At 35.8% G+C, this 19,959-nt stretch overlaps 1 protein-coding gene across 1 annotated transcript in view; it reads right to left on the bottom strand.

Annotated features, from left to right (window-relative positions):
- Window positions 1–19,959, bottom strand: part of DPYD (dihydropyrimidine dehydrogenase) — a 361,479-nt gene that overhangs the window by 316,786 nt on the left and 24,734 nt on the right. Inside the window, exon 5 of the mRNA XM_050901009.1 lies at window positions 1,410–1,492. Coding sequence (XP_050756966.1) covers window positions 1,410–1,492 — 83 coding nt within the window. The remainder of the gene's footprint in view (window positions 1–1,409; window positions 1,493–19,959) is intronic.

The raw sequence follows: 19,959 nt of genomic DNA, 5'->3' as shown, positions 1-19,959 counted from the left end.
CCCATGGAACGTTGCTACAGGAAAGCAATAACTTGAAATCCAATTTGTTGAAAACACTAAAAGTAGCTTCATATGCCAAAAGTTCCCCAAATCTTTATTTTAAATCACTTTCCATTTAGTGGCACTACATGAAAGATTTATGTACACAGATGACCGACCACATATGGAGAAAACCCTAAATGTATGAAGCAAAACAAGCAAAAAGCAAGAAATCACAATTAGAAAGGTGAATGCCATTATTTTTTACAGTTATTTGCAACACTAGTAGTTGAAATGTTCAGAAAGGAAAGAATATAATTTGGAGGTAATAAAAAAGGCTTCAAAAGAGGCAGGTTGCATTTCAAGTCAGAACACCTTTAGAAACACTTATTCATAGCAGTGTACATGAGACAAGAGCGTCATGAACATAGAGTCAGTCATGCAAATAAAGTCATTCACACACATCCATAAATTTAAAGGGATTATGAACACAATCAAAGCAAATGGATGTAATTAGTTTTTCAAGAAGGTTTTCAATATTTTGGGGTTTTTTTTAACTTTTTACTGTGCTAGTGCAAGTCTGAGAAGTTACTCTGATAACAGGCAAGTGAAATGAAGCACTACATTTGCATCATTACATTTTACTATCCAACTTTCAAAACCTTTAAAAGTACAGGTTACTATAATTTTCTGATCCACAGATAATACTATAATTAACATCTTCCTGATTATTCAGTGAGTTACTTTAGAAAAGCCATCTTTGATTCCACCACCTTTCAGCATAGTAATCATTCCCTTTTCCAGGTACTATAGCTGGCAAGTTTCTTTGGAGTGCTGTACTCAGATACTCTACAGTGCAAGTAAGGGTGACAGAAGATTCATGTACTGACTAATTTTAACCTCCTCTAATAAGCATTAAGTGCAATGATATGAGGATATTAAGCAAAATATACATCTCTGCAACATATGAAGGACCAGATAGATTTTAACGTTCCATTAGCAAAACCAAAATCATGTAAATCTGGTGATAAAATCAGAGCACAGAGGAACTACATACATAGAAATCAAATCCAATTTAAAAGCAAACGCGGGTTTGTTCAAACAGCAAATACAATTGCTTTAACACTTACAGAATTTAGATGAACAATATTTTCATTCACTCACAGTTTAGTATAAATATAAAGCAAGGCACCCCTTAAGCATTTTAAATAACAAATTAAACATTTACGTTTTTTACTGTGCAGTCAGGCTTAACATTTATGCAGCTTCAAAACCAAAGTACAGCCTCAAGGGAAGCCTCTCCACTGACAAATTAATACCTTAGAGAATAGAGCTGAATGGTGGCAATGAACTCATTTGTTCCCCCAATAATGAAGAATGACTCTTTCTTTACCACATCTGTGACTGTTGCTATGGTGACCCAGACTTACCTCATTGCTTCTCGAAGTGCTCCTCGCTCACTAAGAGTCGTGTGCTTGATGTCATCAAAATTATTTTCTAGTTTCTCACAGTTCTGCAACAAATGAACAAATCCATGTAAGGCTCTTAAACAGTATATTGTGCATGTATTAACTTTATTCAACATCATGCAAACAAAACTGATTTATATTATGTAACCTGAAATTATGCATTCTGTTTTAATTACACAGGAGTCATTAAAAAGACATTGAGAACTCAGAAACAAAGTAAACATGAATCTTATTATATGGTTGTCATGGAAATCATCTTATAAATGTTCCATAATGAAATGTATAGAATTTTTACTTTTTTCTTCCTTGAAAAAAAAAATTTAATTTTTCCTTTATCAGTATGCGAGGCTACAAAGCTACTATACACACACAGATGAGAACAGAAACCTAAACGTGCATTTTAGAATGATAATAAAAGTTATAAATTCTGTCCCAATGAAACAGGAAGTGTTGTTGGAACAAACCAATCATATTTAATTTATATTTAATTTAATTTTTAAAACATAACAGAAACTGAAAAGATTAATTGGTTATAGACACCTCAACCACTTAATCTTTTTTTTCCAGATTAGAGCTCACGAGTATTTCTAAAAGGAATATGAAGCCAAAAATTTTGTGACAATACATGAAATAAAACTTCGCTGTATTCTGTTAATTATTATTAAATGTGTGACTGGTTCCATTACTCCAGAGTGCTGATCCTTTTCTTCTGCTCCCATAAAGGCAGTAAAATTGATTCAGAAGATGCTGGGGAGTACAGAAATTTGTATCTGTGCAAAGTGAGTGTGAAATACCAGCAAATAAGAATTCTCTGATCATCTGCATCATTCATAGGATTTTCATATTCTCTTGAGGCTTCGTCAATACAGGAGGCTTTTAGGTTACCCCTGTTCTCTGCAGCACCTTTCTCCAATACCAAAACTTACCTCTGGGAGGCATAATTTTGCCATCTGGGTGTAAAAGACGCAACTTGCAAGTGTAACAGTTACTATTGCTAACAACCTTGAAGACAGGATTGTCTGGCTCTTTATGCAGTAGCTTTAAAGAAAATATGTGTACTATTATTTGGTCATATTGCTTTCACAGTTTTTAATATCTGAATTAATTTTCAAGACCACATCTTAAAGATAGTTATAATAAATACAATAAAAGTTACCTATTGTTATTTCTTTTGTGCATTGATTCTTTATTTTTATAATTACATTCAATTTGAGGCTACAAAGCATTACTGGAAAGGAAATAATTAGATATTTGTAAATGATCTAACAAGATATTTTAGCTTGTCCAATTAACATTTAAACTATCATTATTTTTAAATAAGATTATAGACTTTTTAATACAAAGTTTTAATGCTTTAACAATACATTTCTGAGCAGGAGACATGAACAAAGCTACATGTGAAACTTTTGCAATCTTTTCTCTCCCTTATAAAAAATTATGCATGTCTTAAGTATGAGTAGTAAATTTTATCCCATGGCTAATCTGTTATTTTTTCTTTGTTTACATTACAATCAGCTGTCCTTTGTATGGCAAAATCCTACTCAAAAACTCAAAGGGATTACGCGAGAAAGACAGGGAAGCTCTACAGTAAAGTATTCCATTATTTAGATCAGCATACATTGACCTTCAGCTCCAAGCACATACAGGCAGGTCAGTCATTTAAAATACACAAAAGAAATCCAAATCAACAATACTAATTAATAAAGAATTCCTGATTCATCGGTACTAAACCAAAAGTATCTGTGCCAGCAAAATCAAACCTCCTATCCTCCAGGAAAACAGACCAAAGGAAACACCATTTGGAATATTGCTCTAAGCACCAAAAGAGGAAAGCCCATGTTTTAACAATCCTGTGCCACCAGCATCTCAGTACAGGTTCAGAAAATCTGAGCATCACGTAGTTCATTTCTCTTGACCTTGTGGTATAAAGCACATAGAAATGACAGAGGATCCAAAGCACACAAGATTTTTATAAAACACAACTAAATCTTCTCTATATTGTACAAGCTAAAATAACTGATGCTTTCAACGTGGAAAATGCTGAAAAGAGTAAGTTCAACTGGTATTTCTTCTTTGCCTATATAGACCATGTGTTAATCAGCTGAAGGGCAACAAAGGTGGCCCATATCGAATGAAAATGCTGTGATCTTGTAGCCTTACATACACAAATATTCCATCTCAACTATAAACCCGATGCAAAAATGAATAGATAACCCAGAACAAAAAATGGAACAAATTTTATAGACTCAAATAATAGATGTTGTACCAATTCATTTGGCAAGATGATGAACTTACTTCTATCATTTCTAAGAATTGTTTCTGGACAATATCTTTCTCAGTTACTTTCAGCCAAATAGGTGTCATCCAAGGTACAGCAGCTGGAGAGCAAGTAACTTCACCATTAGGAAAAAATGAACTAAAAACTGAGCCAGATGCAAACTCCTGAAGGAAGATGACCTCATAGTACGATATCATCAGTTACTACATACATACTGAACAGGAGAGTGAGCAAATATTGATCATACCCACTGCTTTCCAGTTACAGCTGCAATCATCCAAAACAGTATGTTGGATGCTCTCAGAGAAAAGAGAACAGAGTGTCTGAAATACCAAATATAAGCATAGCTACAGGTGTACAGATGCCACTTCTTCATGGGTCTGGGTATCAGCTCGCATGCTACATTTGTAGATCGTCTGAAAGGAAATCAGTTTATAAGAAAGGCTACCAATATGAATGAAATTGTGAGCATGAGAATACTCTGAAGAATATGTCTGGGAAATTATGAAATTTCGGTAGACCATGACCAGGGTGAGCTTTACATTCTTAAGTATTAAATCAGTAGCAAAAATTGAGCTCATTCTATTATCCATGATACCAAATAGATTAATAGCTATAAACATCTTGCATGGGGCAGTATGTTTTGGCCCATAATACTTCACAGATTTAAGTATAATGAGCAATTAAACTCCCAGGTGTTTCATTTTGAGCAGCAGCTAAAGTAAAAAAATCAAAACACAAGCAATGAAAAAAAAAATTGGTTTTGGTGGCTTACTGCCAAGTGATTTTCTGTGGGTATAGATAAAGTCTAGAAGTTCTAACTCTATGATTCAGTAATTATATAGTACTCTATATGTTATCACTGTTGGCAGATCTATAGTGCTGTATGATACTAAACTAAGTATCACCTTTGAGAAGTTCAGGAGGAAAAATAAGTACAGAGATGTGATTAGGGACATCGTCATCATAAGTCAAACTACCATTGCATGTCAAAAAGCCACAAAAGTCTAAATACTGCTTCTTAAAGGATTCTATCATAAATACTTTGAGGTTTTTAAATGAACCAAAAAGGAAGAGAGTGGGGAAGAGATTTTATATATAAATAAATGGCTTATTTATCATATGAGATCTTAACTAAAACTACATGACAACTATTTAAAAAGGGAGATGTAGACTGGATATCCACAAATATCTGTGGCATCACACACAGCATACTGGTGGAACATCTAATCAGAAATGAGAAAGATGAATGATGAATGTATGAAGATGAGGAAAAAGGAAGATTAACGAACAAATTGAAAAGCTTTTCCTCTCATAACCACAAAAACTGACTTTTTTTCCTACTGCAATTTATTCTTGTTAATAAAATAAACTGCAAGCTTTGGGAGCAAGGACTATGTGCTCATAATTCTGTATTTTCAGTTACGGTAAGTGATAATATTAATAATATCATGACATAAACTTTATAATAATATTCTAAAAGTCTGAGGAAAGCCAGCAACCACCAAGTCCAAAGTACTCCTACTCTTTGACACTGACTGAAGTAACAAGCTAGCTCACATAACTGGAGAATATAAATAAAGAATCACTCTAGTTTTAAATAAAAACCTAGGATTCTGGCAAAAGTGAAGTTGTACTTTTTAAAACACATCTCTAAACACTTACCAGCTTAGCTTTCTTGTATATGTTTTTGTCTTGGATGGAAAAGCCCTCTTTTCTTGACTTAGTCATTTGAAAAGCAATTCTTGATTTGACCTCTTGGGTCAAATGCAAAACTTTGCAGAAGGAGCTCAAAAACAAAAAGCAGTCTATTGCCTGGTGTCACCACTGAGGATCTCCCTAAATCAGAAAAGCATTGCTGCCTCTGCTCTGCCGTGACAGGCCTAAAAGTCTGAGTTTTGAGAAGACCATAACTCAAACTCGCCCATTCTGCAATACAGTACTGATAAAAGAAGTGACCCCACTTCCATTGAAATCAACCTTAAATCTTCCATCCAGTCAAACGAGAGCGGGATCACACTAAGCCATATACTGCTACTTTAACTCTATCCTGAAATACTTCACATAAGACTTTCAAAAGTGTTAGTATTACAGATAATGTCTTACACACATTTTGAGATAGTTGAGAAATAAAATCTTTTGATCTGACAACCGCGTAAGACCTATTCTAAGGCAGCCTGCATCACTGAAGTTGAGTAGATCTCTTATCCTAGTTGATACTCTGCCAAATCAAAAGCCTTACTTAAAATACTGTCTCTCGTCTGTGAAAGAAGTTTTTAGGTAAGTAGGATTGCCGAATTCTTGGAATTCGTTGCTTCCACATGGTTTTAGGAAATTTTCTTAGAAAGCTTGAGTTTTTTTCCAAGCATTTGTGAAAGTAAATCTCACATTTTTACTGTCAAATGTTCTCTGTGTATTAAACATAAGGAACATACAGCAATTGAAAGATGGAACAGCTCTCACCTGTTCGGTTTGTATTTACTATTGCTGCTAATACTAAAACAAATTCATTTTTCTCCTGTTTTCTCCTTTATAATCCATGAAAAAGGTTCCTACAGAGTATGTTGTGTCTTAGTTTTCTAACGTTTATGCAGCCAAATTTTGAAATGTGCATATTAAATGTATTTGTACCTAGATTTCCGAGTGCTTAAAAGGAGACAACCTGGTCCAAATTCTGAAGGATGTAGTAGCTCCCTCTGATATTTCAAATAGTTACCTTTAAGGAGGCAGGCCTCAAAAACAGATTGCTGAAACTGTTGGGAAACTACAGAATCTACTGTAAGTACCTACATCCTGTACAGATTCAGCAAGAAAAGCCTCAAATTTTGGTCCAAAAATTCCTTAAAAAATCAAGTCCCACACATGCCACAAGGCTGACCACATTAGCTAGCTCTTTTGAAAATGTTGACCATACTGTAGAAGTGATCTCCTTTAACAAAGCTGTAATAAAAAAGCTGCCTTCTTCAGGGAACTATATAAAAACGGTGGAATGCTTATTTCTGTATTGATCTTCTTATTGATATATAAAATGTTAACACCAATAATCACTTGTTATTCTGGAAATGTGAATTATTTCATCAGCAGAAAACTTTAGAAATAACTAACTTGTGTTTTATAAACCTAAAGCAACATTATAATAGTAATCTAAACTGTAATATATTGCTGCAAGGATAATTATTAAGGGAAAACACAGCTGACATTTTCTGATTTATGCACACAATCAGAGATGGAGTCCAAGGACTGTGACATAATTATCTTCATGCTAACAATTTTTGTAAATCTCTTGACAGAATTTTAGCTAATTTTAAAATGCCTTCTGAAGATTAGCACTTAAAACTGTTGGGGAAAATAGCACAATTTATTAGCAAGGGTATAATTGTAAACCTTCCAAATACTCATTGTGAATATCATTTAGACAGTAACTCCTGTTTTAGCAGCTGGTATATAAGACTCCAGTTTATGGAATCTTGAAACAACAGAGAGAGTAGAATCTAATTAAACAGGATTACATGCCAAAGAAAAATTATTAAAAACAGACTAATAGACAATTGTTATGAATTTGGAATAGCACATCTACTTCTTTTGATGCAAACTTATATAACACTGTGCTTTATTCCAAAGAAACCTAAATATTCTTAGCAGACTTGTCTCTTGATTTGGAACAGACTGTCTTTCTACACTGAAACAACACAAAAAGCTAAATGGTTCCACTGATCTTCTCTCTCAGACTTAAGCACCCATCTGCTATAGGGTAAAATGACTTACATCGCATTTATTCTAATGTTCGTGCTACAATTCATTAAAGTTATTCAGTAGCCAATAGCTGTATTCCATACAGGAAGCCTCCTTAAACTATCTTCATATTGAGCAACTAAACAAAACCGATGCCATTTGCCAAAGGGTTTTACCTAAGAGCATTCTCAAAAACTAAACAAGTAAAAGGATTGTTCGATCCTAACTGTAAGATACTACCATCTACGCAATATCTACCTACTAAATTCCTCCTTCCTATTTGCTGTGACTCATTCTCAAGGGGTTCTTATTCCAAACGGGGAAAAGCAGCTTAAAACTGATACCTGACCAGCTGTTCACAAAGGAAAAATAGGTATTTTTTTAATATGTACATATTCCTAATATCTGCAGAAAGTATATTGAGCCCTCAGGTATTTACATAACATTTGACAGCACGTCATTCATAATACATGAACACTTGTTATAACAATTTTTTCATTATGTGATACAGCCACAATGGCCAGACAGGCTCTTTGAAAAATATAGATATTAATACATCAAAAATGGCAGACTTCCAACAGAAAACCAGCTCTAATTGTTAGTAATCAAATAAAAATCAATAGAAAAAATATTAAACAGAATTGTCGGTGGCTGTAATCAATGCCTAATTAGCATAACCACATTAATTTTTCTCAGTGTTTTTCAGAGGAATATTATTTTTAAGGCACTAAAAATAGTGCACATGCAAACTCAAACACAAGTATCACATTTTCTCCACAAACAGGAATATATTGCTAAAACAGGACTGATACTAGAAAACTCTGATGCATGAGACATTTTCTGAAACTCCAAGTGTGTTTTTGGTTATTAATTACCAGAAATACTGCCAATGTAACTGGGAATTCTGAAGTGGAAGCAGACAATTTTGGATTTTTTAAAGTTTTCTCAGTTTGAAATATGGTGCACGTAATCCTTAAAGACAGGTAATTATATAAAAGCTAATTACTTGTTAAAAATACATAACACTTTAGTTTGCAATTTTACCGGGACTGTGGAAGATCTTCCAATCTGAGATGGCATTCTGCTAACTTGCTTTTCATGCTGTTTCACGCACAAATTTCAAGTGGCAAATTTATAACAGCCTTCATGTTCACATAAGGGTATGGTATCTTGCTTGCATTCAACCTGCTGTTGTCAGACCAGATGCAGACACCACGTGTTTTGGCAATGGATAACACATCAGATAGTGGTGATAGAGGGAAGATGAGAAAAGACATTCTGAAAGGACCAAGCATGCAACACAAAGAATAGTAGACCAAAGAACTCAAAAGAAAAGAATAAAAAGCTACAAAAGATATGCAAGCCAGCAGAGGCACAGCTGGAAATAATAAAGGAGCAGAGAATGCAGGTGATGCCACTAGACAGGACATTTTATAATGCTCCTCCCCTTGTGACTGAGCTTTAAAAGACAGAGAAAACTTTCAGAACAAAAAGGAAGGAAAACCTTTGCCTCTCCCACTTTTTTCCTTCTCTTCCTAGAACAAATGTTAAACTTGATCAGTAGATGAATGGGAGGACTTGGCAACAAGCTACCGGTCCCTCTGCATCTGAAGGGACACTTTTAAGACTGCTTCCCTGTATGGGATAGGGCTTTGTAGCAGGGAACAATATGCATCAGCTCTTAGAATATGACAAGCTTCATCTAGATACTATTTCTTTTTTAATGCGGCTGTAGTCCTGCCTCTTTCCTATTGCAGAGCCTGAGCACTACATGAGAGCCTTCACAGAAGTTTAAGATCCTGTCTGGGACCCATTCTTGATGGTTGAATCCTCCAATTCTCCAGTACTCGTAGCATAAATTTACAATTTAATTCTTTAAGGGCATGAAGTCTAAGTAAAGAGACACAGGCGCTACACAGAATTTCTAAATATACTATTTTCACTTGACAGTGAAAATATAACTAAGTAAAGATTAGTAAGAAAAAAAATATCCCAAATGCTGTACTCCCTCCCCTCCCAGTACTTTCCCATACCTCAACGTAGCTTGCTTTTCCCTTGGGATTCTTTACTCTGCTTAGGCAAATATTCCCCTGACTCATCAAGATTAAATAAAATGAGAGTATGTAGGTAAAGACCAGACTCATATTGAGAATTAACATTTACAGAGCTCATAACCTGGAAAAAAGGAAGAATCTTTAAAATGCTGGTAGAACTGTACTCCTAAGGAACAGATTACGTTCTTGACCTTCAACAAAGAGCATAAGAAAAAACACATACCCAAAAGCCCCTGTTTTTTTAGAAGCCGAATGACCAAGAATTTACAGAATTAACCCCACATATTTGAGAGTACCAACTTACAGGACCTCTCTTATTTTTCATGCATAGCTAAAGTATTATTAAATAAAAGAGCTTTTCAAAAATTAAAGTTACAATACAATGCTTAAACACCATCTGGAAACAATGCAGTCCAGCCCTATGTAGAGAAATAAAATTAAATTACATGTAGCAGGCTTGCTTCCTCAGCCCAAGATGACACCTCTCATCTCTTACAAGGCACATTTTATTCCCCAACAACAGTATTTTTCAGAAGTGCCACAACAAAACGTTTTCTTTCATGGTTCTGTGTTCATCATGCACTACAGCTCCCTGTAGTTGCCTCAATATTAAAAAAAAAAAAAAAAAAAAAAACCACAACAGGACACAATTTTCCCAACAAATTCTGCAGAAGCTAATCTGCCTAAGCTATTTGCCATGATTTTGCATAAGCTTCTTTCCCAAATAACTATGAGAACTGACTAGGCAAGTGTGCTGGTTTTGGCTGGGATAGAGTTAATTTTCTTCACAGTAGCTAGTATGGGGCTATGTTTTGGATTTGTGCTGGAAACAGTGTTGATAATACAGGGATGTTTTCGTTATTGCTGAGCAGTGCTTACACAGAGTCAAGGCCTTTTCTGCTTCTCACCCCACCCCACCAGCGAGTAGGCTGGGGGGGCACAAGAAGTTGGGAGGGGACACAGCCAGGACAGCTGACCCCAACTGCCCAAAGGGATATTCCATACCATAGGATGTCATGCTCAGCATATAAAGCTGGGGGAAGGAGGAGGAAGGGGGGGACGTTCGGAGTGATGGCATTTGTCTTCCCAAGTCACCGTTACGCGTGATGGAGCCCTGCTTTCCTGGAGATGGCTGAACACCTGCCTGCCGATGGGAAGTGGTGAATGAATTCCTTGTTTTGCTTTGCTTGCGCATGTGGCTTTTGCTTTCCCTATTAAACTGTCTTTATCTCAACCCACAAGTTTTCTCACTTTTGCCCTTCTGATTCTCTCCCCCACCCCACCAGGGCGGGAGTGAACAAGCAGCTGTGTGATGCTTAGTTGCCAGCTGGGGTTAAAGCACGACAAGATCCCATCCTCTGACTTGGTGAATTACCAAGAAAAGAGTATATGCGCTTCTATTCTCGATTACCGTATTATCTGAAAATCAGTATCACAGCATAAAAGATGACTTAGATAGCAATGAAACAAATTTCTTCGTGTGACAGTTGAGGGTACTTACCACAGACAAAGCCAAATATGAAATTGAGACTAGATTTCCCAAGAGGAATAACTGGAAATATTAAGTTTGCTTGAGAACGTCTACCTTAGTCAAAGGAATAAGAATTAGGAAAAAGGCTGCAGCCAGTAGAGCACAATCCTTCTTGTATCAAGACTCTGCTGCAGTTGTATTACATGCCGGCACTTTGTATCAGATTTTCTATTGCTATCATTCCTCACAAAAAACTGAAGAACGATTTGACTTAAAATAATCTGAAGCTCATTCATAAACTATGAATGCCATACGCAAACAACAACAAAATGTTACCTCAGCTCTTATGTTTTAAACTACATGTTGACTCTGAAGTAACTGTAGATGACAGCAGGACATGTCACGAGAAGACATATAAGCAATTTGACAATTCACTTATCTGAAAAAAAACTAGGCTGCAATTTCTCCTCTATTTCCATTTTCTTTGAGATTCAAAAGACATGTTCTTGTACTGAGATGTTCAGGAAAGCCAAGTATTTAAATACATTTTATATTAATTGCCATCTAAAATAGCTAAATCAGAGGAAAACTTGCTGTCTTTTTTTTTCCCAAATACTATAAAAAAAAAAATTGAAAAGACTACTATATTTATATGCATTCTTTACTATGTTCATCACTGGTATCTAAAACCTTATTGTAACACTATAGGGTCCACATACAGTAAAGGCAGTGACCTCAGACTGTAATATATACAAAGTCAGAAGAAACAAATGGAAGTGCAAAAAAAAGACCATGAAACTGCAAAGCATATATAAGAATGCACAAAGAACCACTAAATTGGTTCACTCGTAGCCAAAACTGTTTAACAGTCAACACAATTATGTATCTTTTAATATCATGCATCAAGCCAAGTTAGTCAAAATGAAAGCTTACACTCATTGCTAAGGAGGTGGAAAGTCAAGTCTTGGGGGGGGGGAAAACAACAAAAGTAGGACAGTACAAACACTGTTGCTGTAAAATATTTTTTCCCTCTCAAAAAATATTCAGAAAATTAGAGGTATGGGGCTATTACAATGGTTGCAGATCCTACGAAGTTATCACCATCTGTTGTGTCATCTATTTACAGACACACAGACATAATCAAAACTGAGGGAAAACTGCTCAAATAAGTGTAATTTTCTTTGAAGAAGATACCATGCATGTTTAATAAGCTTGAGAATCTCCCAATACAAATTTAAGGGAATAAACAGTATCAGTTTCTTTTCTGTAAGATATGACATGAACGAGAACTTTCCTATACACAGAAATGAACAAGGTTTATGTGTAGCTACATTTGTCAGCAGGGCATTCAAAAGTTCTTTTCACAGTGAACATTAGAAAGAGCATTAGGAGAATGCTGCTGTAACACTGTTTATTCACATGCAGCTGGAAAACAACATCCAGGATAAATATAGCCTCAGGTCTCAGTTTCATTTGCCACCTTAGAGAGAACATCATCTAACAACCCAGTACCTCAGTATGGCACTATGTGCTCTTCTAGTTCTGTGTCCCATTTATTGTCTTCTTTGTAAGGTTTTTACTCCTTTGGAAGCTTTCATGTCTCAACCTGAATAGCTTTCTTCTCCCAAAACCTTCCAGCCTGCCTTCAGACAGCTCAGACTGCTGTATTCCCCTTCTTGTCAGTCTCTTAAAAACTGCTATGTTCAAGCTGAGGTGAGCAATACAAGCACGCCCCAAAGCACTAGGCAAGCACATTCCCAGCAATTCCCAAGCAAGCAGGGACATATGGAGCCAAGATTCACTGGAAGAGAAGTGTGACGCAAGGCTCCTTGGTATGAGCTAGGCTTAAGCACTCTTCAGAGGAGTCTAGTTCAGGTCCCACAAACAGCGCTCCTCAAGACATTTGGGCTAGGCAGCACCGTTCCTGAGCTAATAAATTGGGTCTCTCAGCAGGGCTGGCTCTGTCACAGCATTTTCCTCACATGGGTATGCTACTGTCAAGTCTAGAAGTGGCTCCAACTATCGCAAGTGAAGGGCTTTTAGTTCCCAGAACACTGCACAGGACAGACCTGCCCCTGCTTAATGTGTTTAACTTGGAGAGTATGAACAACCTACTCCCTCCCTGCAACCAGAGCTTAACCTAGTACCCTTAGTATAATCATCCACATTTTACAATAAAATGCAATAACCTAGTTTTGAAAATGCTATTTTCAAACATACACACTGAATATTTTCTAAATAACACTGAAACTCTTACTTTAAATTATTTTTCCTCTCTGGAAAACATATTGGACTTATTAATCAGTCCCCAGCTCCTCAGTGTCACTACTACTATTGCATATATGCAAACAGAGCAATGGAAAAGAGCAGGGTGACTGCAAAGCAAAAGGAAACAAAAATCATTATTCTTTTAACACAGTTATGAAATTTCTCCTTTTTCTTCTTGAAGCCGTTTTTATCTCTGATTTTTAATTCTTATTCTTATGCAGCAGTTTCCTTGTTTCCCTTGTGTATACACTGTTTGAGCTTTCAATATTTAATTTTTCTTCAATAGTGCCCCATCTTTCCTTTTCTTTTTTTTTCTTCATTACTTGGGTTTTTTCCTCTCCTGTTCTGTTTCCTCACGCCTGTTTACTTTTTTCCCCTAGTCCTTACTAATTATTTCATGTCTCTTGGTCTGTTTCATTGTGTCATGGCTTTTCCTTTCTTATTTTTTTATATTGCATTCCTTTATTCCACTCCTGCAGCTCTCTGATTTCTATGTGCTTGCTTAACTATTACCCAAATGGCTCCAAGCAGGACACACTCAAACTGAAGAATAAATAAATTAAAAGAAAAATACTATCTGTGGCCATGCGGTGTTGCCTAGCAACGCCCTGTACCTCTCCACAGCTTTTCTAGAGCCCTGGTGGCAACAGAGCTTTTCAGACTTATTGGTACAAATATATGCAAGATCCTTCTCGCATTGTTTGTCCGTTCACTAGCAAATAAATGCAGAGGAAAATATAAATGAGAACGAAAAACTCCAGAGAAAGCACCAACAACAGGACTGCTCTTCCAGCACAAGAAATGGCCACATACTCTGATGTGCGCTGCCCCCTTGTCTCTCATGTACTCTGTTAAACATGTGCAGCTTATATGTTATTACTGTTTACTAATACTACTACTGTTACAATCTTTGAGAAATAGAATGTAAATAATATTTCTTATGCAATTAAAATTTGTGTTAAATTCACCCAACTCTTAAATAGTTACTGTGTATGCATTACTGGCTGAGATGCATTGGTTTCTTACACTCTAGCAAAGTTGCTTCTGAAAGTTTTACACTAAAGAAAAGACAGTAGGTAGCCTCCAGATTGTACAGGATAGGAAAAATGGTCCAAGCATTGTCAAAAATGCAGTGGAATTATAAAGGAAGTGAAGTTTGTTCCTAAAGCTTATAGATTCAATCTTAAAAGATTTTCGATATCTATTATTTCTAATGACTTCAGATGTGACAGAAGTGAAAGTGAAGCTCCCCCCCCGCCTTTTCTTTTAAAACAGAAGTTTGCTGGGCTCAATCTTCAAAAGTTAGAAACAAATGCTCATTAAGTCCACCTTTTACAAAGTAATGATGATTCAGCATTAGCTAGACTGAGTTTCAAGAGGACAGATACTAAGCCAGTTTCCCTGACAGTCCTTTATTATTCCACAACAATGAAAGAATCCTTCCAACAGCCAATGGCAACCTCTGAGAAAGAGAAGTCTTTTTAACTTTGGGACGGAAATAATGCTTATCCAAGGGACTAAAACTTTAAGGATATTAGGAGTCCTGGAAGGGGAGTCAAGAAATAGAAATGCTAAAGCAAAAGATAACTACATAATTTAGCTAAGGACCAACCTGTGATGAAGCCCTACAGAACGGAGAAAATTATCTTTCTGAAGGGCATCCAAATCAGTGTTATTACTTGGGAATTTTTTATACAGCTAAATCAGCCTCAAAGCAATAGGATGTCTGCATAGCAGAGTATCAGTAGCAAGTGAAAAGAACGCACATCAGAGCACATACCTTAAAAAGACATTTAAGAGCATCAGTCTACATCTATCAGCTACAAATTGTTCCGCAGTAAAGAGAAACCACAAATGATCCACGTAAGTAAATGAAGGACAAAAACTAATATTCAGGCACATAATCCCTGTTTACTAACCTCATTCCCACAGTAACGTTTGCAGAAATTAAAGGCCGAAGTAAGGGTACATAGACTCTGTTGGAGAACACAGCAGAACCCATAGATGATACAGGCCACCATAAAACAATCACAGGCATTGCGAAGTCAAGCACTCAAATTCAAAAATGCCTAAAAAAGGTTTGCTGTTTCAAAACTTGATTTGGCCCCTTCACAGGTATGCAGCAAAACACCAGTTTTAATTATATGATCCTACGCTATTTTACACAGAAGTGCTGCCTGACTCAGAAGACAGAACAGAGAGTGCTCACCTAATCAACAGTCTTTCACCATTTGTGCTTAGTGTGTAGCCTTATTTACTGCACACTATTCAAAACCTTACTTGAAGGCAGAGCTATTTTTGCCCATGAACATTTCAATGACACTCATCACTACGGTATCTGAAATGATTTATGTGATCTTTAAGTGATAAAAGCAATTTATTCTACATACTATGAATATCCCCTGTTAACAGGTAGCAATCGGCACAGAAAGTCTATGAGCATGCTATGTCAGACACGTATGGTTCAAAACATTAAAGTATATAGGTGTCTGGAAGTGACAACTTGGATGATCAGTTACTCTCTTGCTTTCACATTCAGTTCACATTCAGATTTTCTCATCCAGTTGATGGAACCATCACCCTCTGATCAGCTGGTATTTCTAAATCATCTTCTCTCTTAATTCCAACCATTAAGCTCCTAGTCATTCTTATCCTCAGCCCTTGGCTGTACAGCCTCCTAATTGCACTATTAAATTTATTCTTATCTTTTTTTTATTCTAAACTTCAGTGTCACACAGTTCTTTATGATGTTCTAGTTCCTTCTGTATTGACAGTGCCTGTCAACTTTCTTGTAACATGCTCCTAATATTTATGTCAACATCATTAATGAAAATATTAAATGGTATGAATCTGAAGACTGATCCTTCAACAAGCTCTGCTCAAAGCCCAGAAGCTCTTTTTTAAGCACTATTCACTCTCATTTCCTTTCTAGCCAGTCCCTTATCCATGTTACTATTCTAATCTAAGCAGATGATACTTCATTAACTGGCTAAAAAAAAGAAAAAAAAAAAAATCATCTTGTAAGTGTGTCATGATCTATCCCTAACAATAAAGCCCAATATGCCTTATTCCATCTTATATTTACCTTAATGCGTTTAATAAATCTTTGCTTCAAAATTTGTTTTCAAAGTTTTGCATGCTGCTGTATGAGACTAACAGAGTTATAGTTGCCCATCAATTCTTCGTCTTTTAACATACAGAAACTGCATCGGCTATTCTTTAATCAAGTACCATAGCATACAGCTTGCTTAACTCTTAGGCCTGTAATTTCACATGTCAATTTTTCTGTGATACTTTTATGGACATTTTTCTGTCCCTTTGACTTCAGAGATGAAAGCCTCCAAGTTTTCCTTCTGGCCTGTCCGGGCTAATTTCCATTTCTGCACTTGTCTGCCCAGTAGCCACCTCTTGTTTTACTCCCATTTTACTGAAACTAGGACAATGAATTACAAAGATTTTAGACAATATCTAGGATGTTTAATCCTATCTTCACACTGACTTTCCTTGTTCTTTTATTTCTTTTAATTTAGATAGCTTAAGAACCTTTTACTATTTGTTTTATATAACTGAATAACCTTTTACTATTTGTTTTAATTTCTTTTGCCAGGTGTGACTCAACTTGACTTTTGAAAGTTCTCACTTCTCTCTCCGTACTTCTTGCTTTGCCCATCAATCCCATTTTTTTTCAATTCCTTATGGGTTACCCTCATACTCTTAATACTCTTTTTGAAGTTTTTTCCAGTTCAGTCTGAAACTTTTCTTTACAAGTTGGGATGCAAATTCCAAGTAACTTTTGTATATTTGAATTCATAACCATCTCCTCAAAATTCATGTCTTTGAGCTGTTTAGTTCAGTTCAGAGATCTAGATAGTTTTCTTAACATCTGAGTTTGTCTTATAAAATATTGTCTTATAAAATAGATAAAATATTATCTATTCTATGACTTCCCCCATTTGCTAAATCTAAGGCTAAAGTCCATTCAGCTTGATACTTGAATTAGTAAGAGTTGATACTATTTAAAAATTTACATTAGCGTTTCTGATTTAATGACTGTTACTAACAAAGTTTGTCAGTTATCACGTAAAAGAATACCTGCACCCTACCATTATTAGGATCTGTGGTTTTCCAGGCTGTACATAGAAAGCCAAAGTGTCTTACAATGACTTACCTCTCTAATAGTATTACAATCAATTCCAAGTACAGAAAGTTGTGAGGGTAACAGAATGAGGACAGTGAAATTCAGAAAATATAATTTCAATAGACTCAGGGATCACGTCAGTATGTCTCCTGAAAGATATACTGATCAGCAAAGGAAAGCAAGAGAGAGAGGGCAAACCCTGACAGAAATGCACAAAGGGAAACTATTCCTGAGCAAACGAAAAAAAAAAAAAAAGGCACTGAACAGACCTTTATGATCATACCATGTCTCCCCCATGGCCTGGAAATCAAAATCATAAAAGCAGGGAAACTATGACACACACCTAAGTATACAAATTTGTAAGTATAAATGAACAGATCAAGCACTGTAGGAATAAAATCAGAAAGCTAAGGCACCAAGCAAATTTCAATTAGCAAGGAAGAGAAAAATTAATAAGAAAATGGTCCTATATACATGAGAAGTAAGAAGAAAATAAAGAGAAGTACAAGTTATGTATGGGAAAAGAGAGCAAGTAACAAATGATGCAGAGTGAACTGAACTATTCACAGCCTTCCCTGCTCTCTTTATGAAGATGGTATAGCCATAACTATTACTAAAAGAATTATTTTTAGCAAGAACATGGGATTGCAGGCTTGAGTATGGAAAAAAGAGGTTTGGGAATATTTTTTTTTTATCAGACAGATGCAGTTCATATATCACTGAGTCATCAAGGAACTAACTGAAGCAATGCATGGACCACTATCAATTGCACCCAAAGACTCTGAGGGCTTGGGGTTCCAAAAGGCTAGAAGAGACAGACATAATGTTTCCCTTTACAAAAAAAGGGAGTGAAAATAGCAATTATAGCCCCCAGCGGCGAAAATGGAGTACATTTATTAAGAAGATAATGTGATATAAAAAAAGCCAACATGGGTATGTAAAAACAAAGTTAAATCAATCTTATTTTCTGTCTTTAAGAGGATGAATGGACTCATGAATAAGTGGTAGATGTGACAAATCTCAAGTAAACTTTTTTTTTATAAGTATTCCACACCACATTTTCATAAGCCAATTAAAAATGTAGTCTAGATAAAACAAATATCCAGTGAGTGCACAACTTACTGAAAAACAACCATTAGCTTGTTTTCTGTCACTGAAAAAGGATCTGAATCAAGCTGCTTCATGATTCACCCAGGACCCCAGTGACTTGGATAGCTGGAAAAGAAGAATGTGCTAACGGTTTCTACCGACATCATGTTTGGTGGAATAAGGGAAACAGGGAAGGAGGAGTTATTAAACATTTTAAAAGATAAGAATTTAAAAATCAAGCCAAACTGAAGGGTCAGGATTTAGGCCATAAACTGAATACCAGACAATCCAACGCTTTTGCAGAAGGAACAGCACATTGTGGGATAGTTCAGTGTGTGAGGCAAAGAAATTACTTCATTCTACTTGGTGCTAGCTAGGTCCCACCTGAAAAATTGTGTAATTTTTCAGCATCACAATTCGAGAAAGATGCAGAAAATGAAAATCCAAAGAAAAGCAACAAAATAACAGTTTCAGAAAACATGACCAGCAAAGAAGAGTTGAAGGAAAATAGAGAACTGGAAGGATATCTAACAGGAATCTTCTAATATAACAGATTTTATATCAAAAGGGAACAATCATCAGTTGTTCTTCAAGTAGGAGAAGGACAAGATGACAATTTGATCTTCAGCAAATAAAATATAGTATATTTTAGGAAAAACTTGCTGTTGCATTGATTAAACACTAACAAGAATGAGAAGTCCCCAACATCATATGCCTTCAGAAGTGGGTTATACAAGTATCTGTCAAGAAATGTTTAGCTCTATTTCATTCCATCCTAATCCAGAAATTCTCTCACTATCCCTCCCAAACCCACATTTTTATGATTCTATGATTAGATTGATTTCTATTCACAGCCATAGCCAAATTTAAACCTGCTGTATGGAAACTCTATAGCATATTCTCAGCACACTAGAAACTAGTTTATTACCCTTCCCTAAAGTGATTCCATAAAGGTTCAGTTTTACCCTTGCTATCTTTTTACCGTCTGTTGCATTATGAACATAAAACGCTTTACCTTTAAGTTTGTCTTTCCTGAATAGTGCATACCCTTTAAGGCAACTATACAGGTAGTCATTTGGATGCTTCTTAATTTGTTTACTTGATTTAGCAATGTTAATAACATTGCTCTCACATGGTACATGAACAAGAAATCTTCAACTTTTTTTTTAAAGGAAAATACAAAAAGATATGAATTACAACCTGGTAATTTTCAAATGGAATGCACGTGGTAGGATCTTTAGCTCTATAGAAGAAAACCTCTTCCAGTTCAGCTAGCAATTAAGCAACAGTAGGTTGTTGTCCTGTTCTCAGTATTAGAGGGGAACAGAAAGTTTTGCTGAGTGATTGTTTCAGATACTTGCTGATGAAACAGGACTGACTGGAGATGGAAAAAGTGACTGCAGAAAACACATACATGTAGCTTTCTGAAGACAGCTGGAACTGCTGGAACAGGCACACAGCCAGAAAGACTAAGAGGGAAT

The sequence above is a fragment of the Gymnogyps californianus genome, chromosome 8 (assembly GCF_018139145.2).
Source record: "Gymnogyps californianus isolate 813 chromosome 8, ASM1813914v2, whole genome shotgun sequence".
In the NCBI taxonomy this organism is placed as follows: Eukaryota; Metazoa; Chordata; class Aves; order Accipitriformes; family Cathartidae; genus Gymnogyps; species Gymnogyps californianus.
This window is presented reverse-complemented; position numbering and strand designations above follow the sequence as displayed.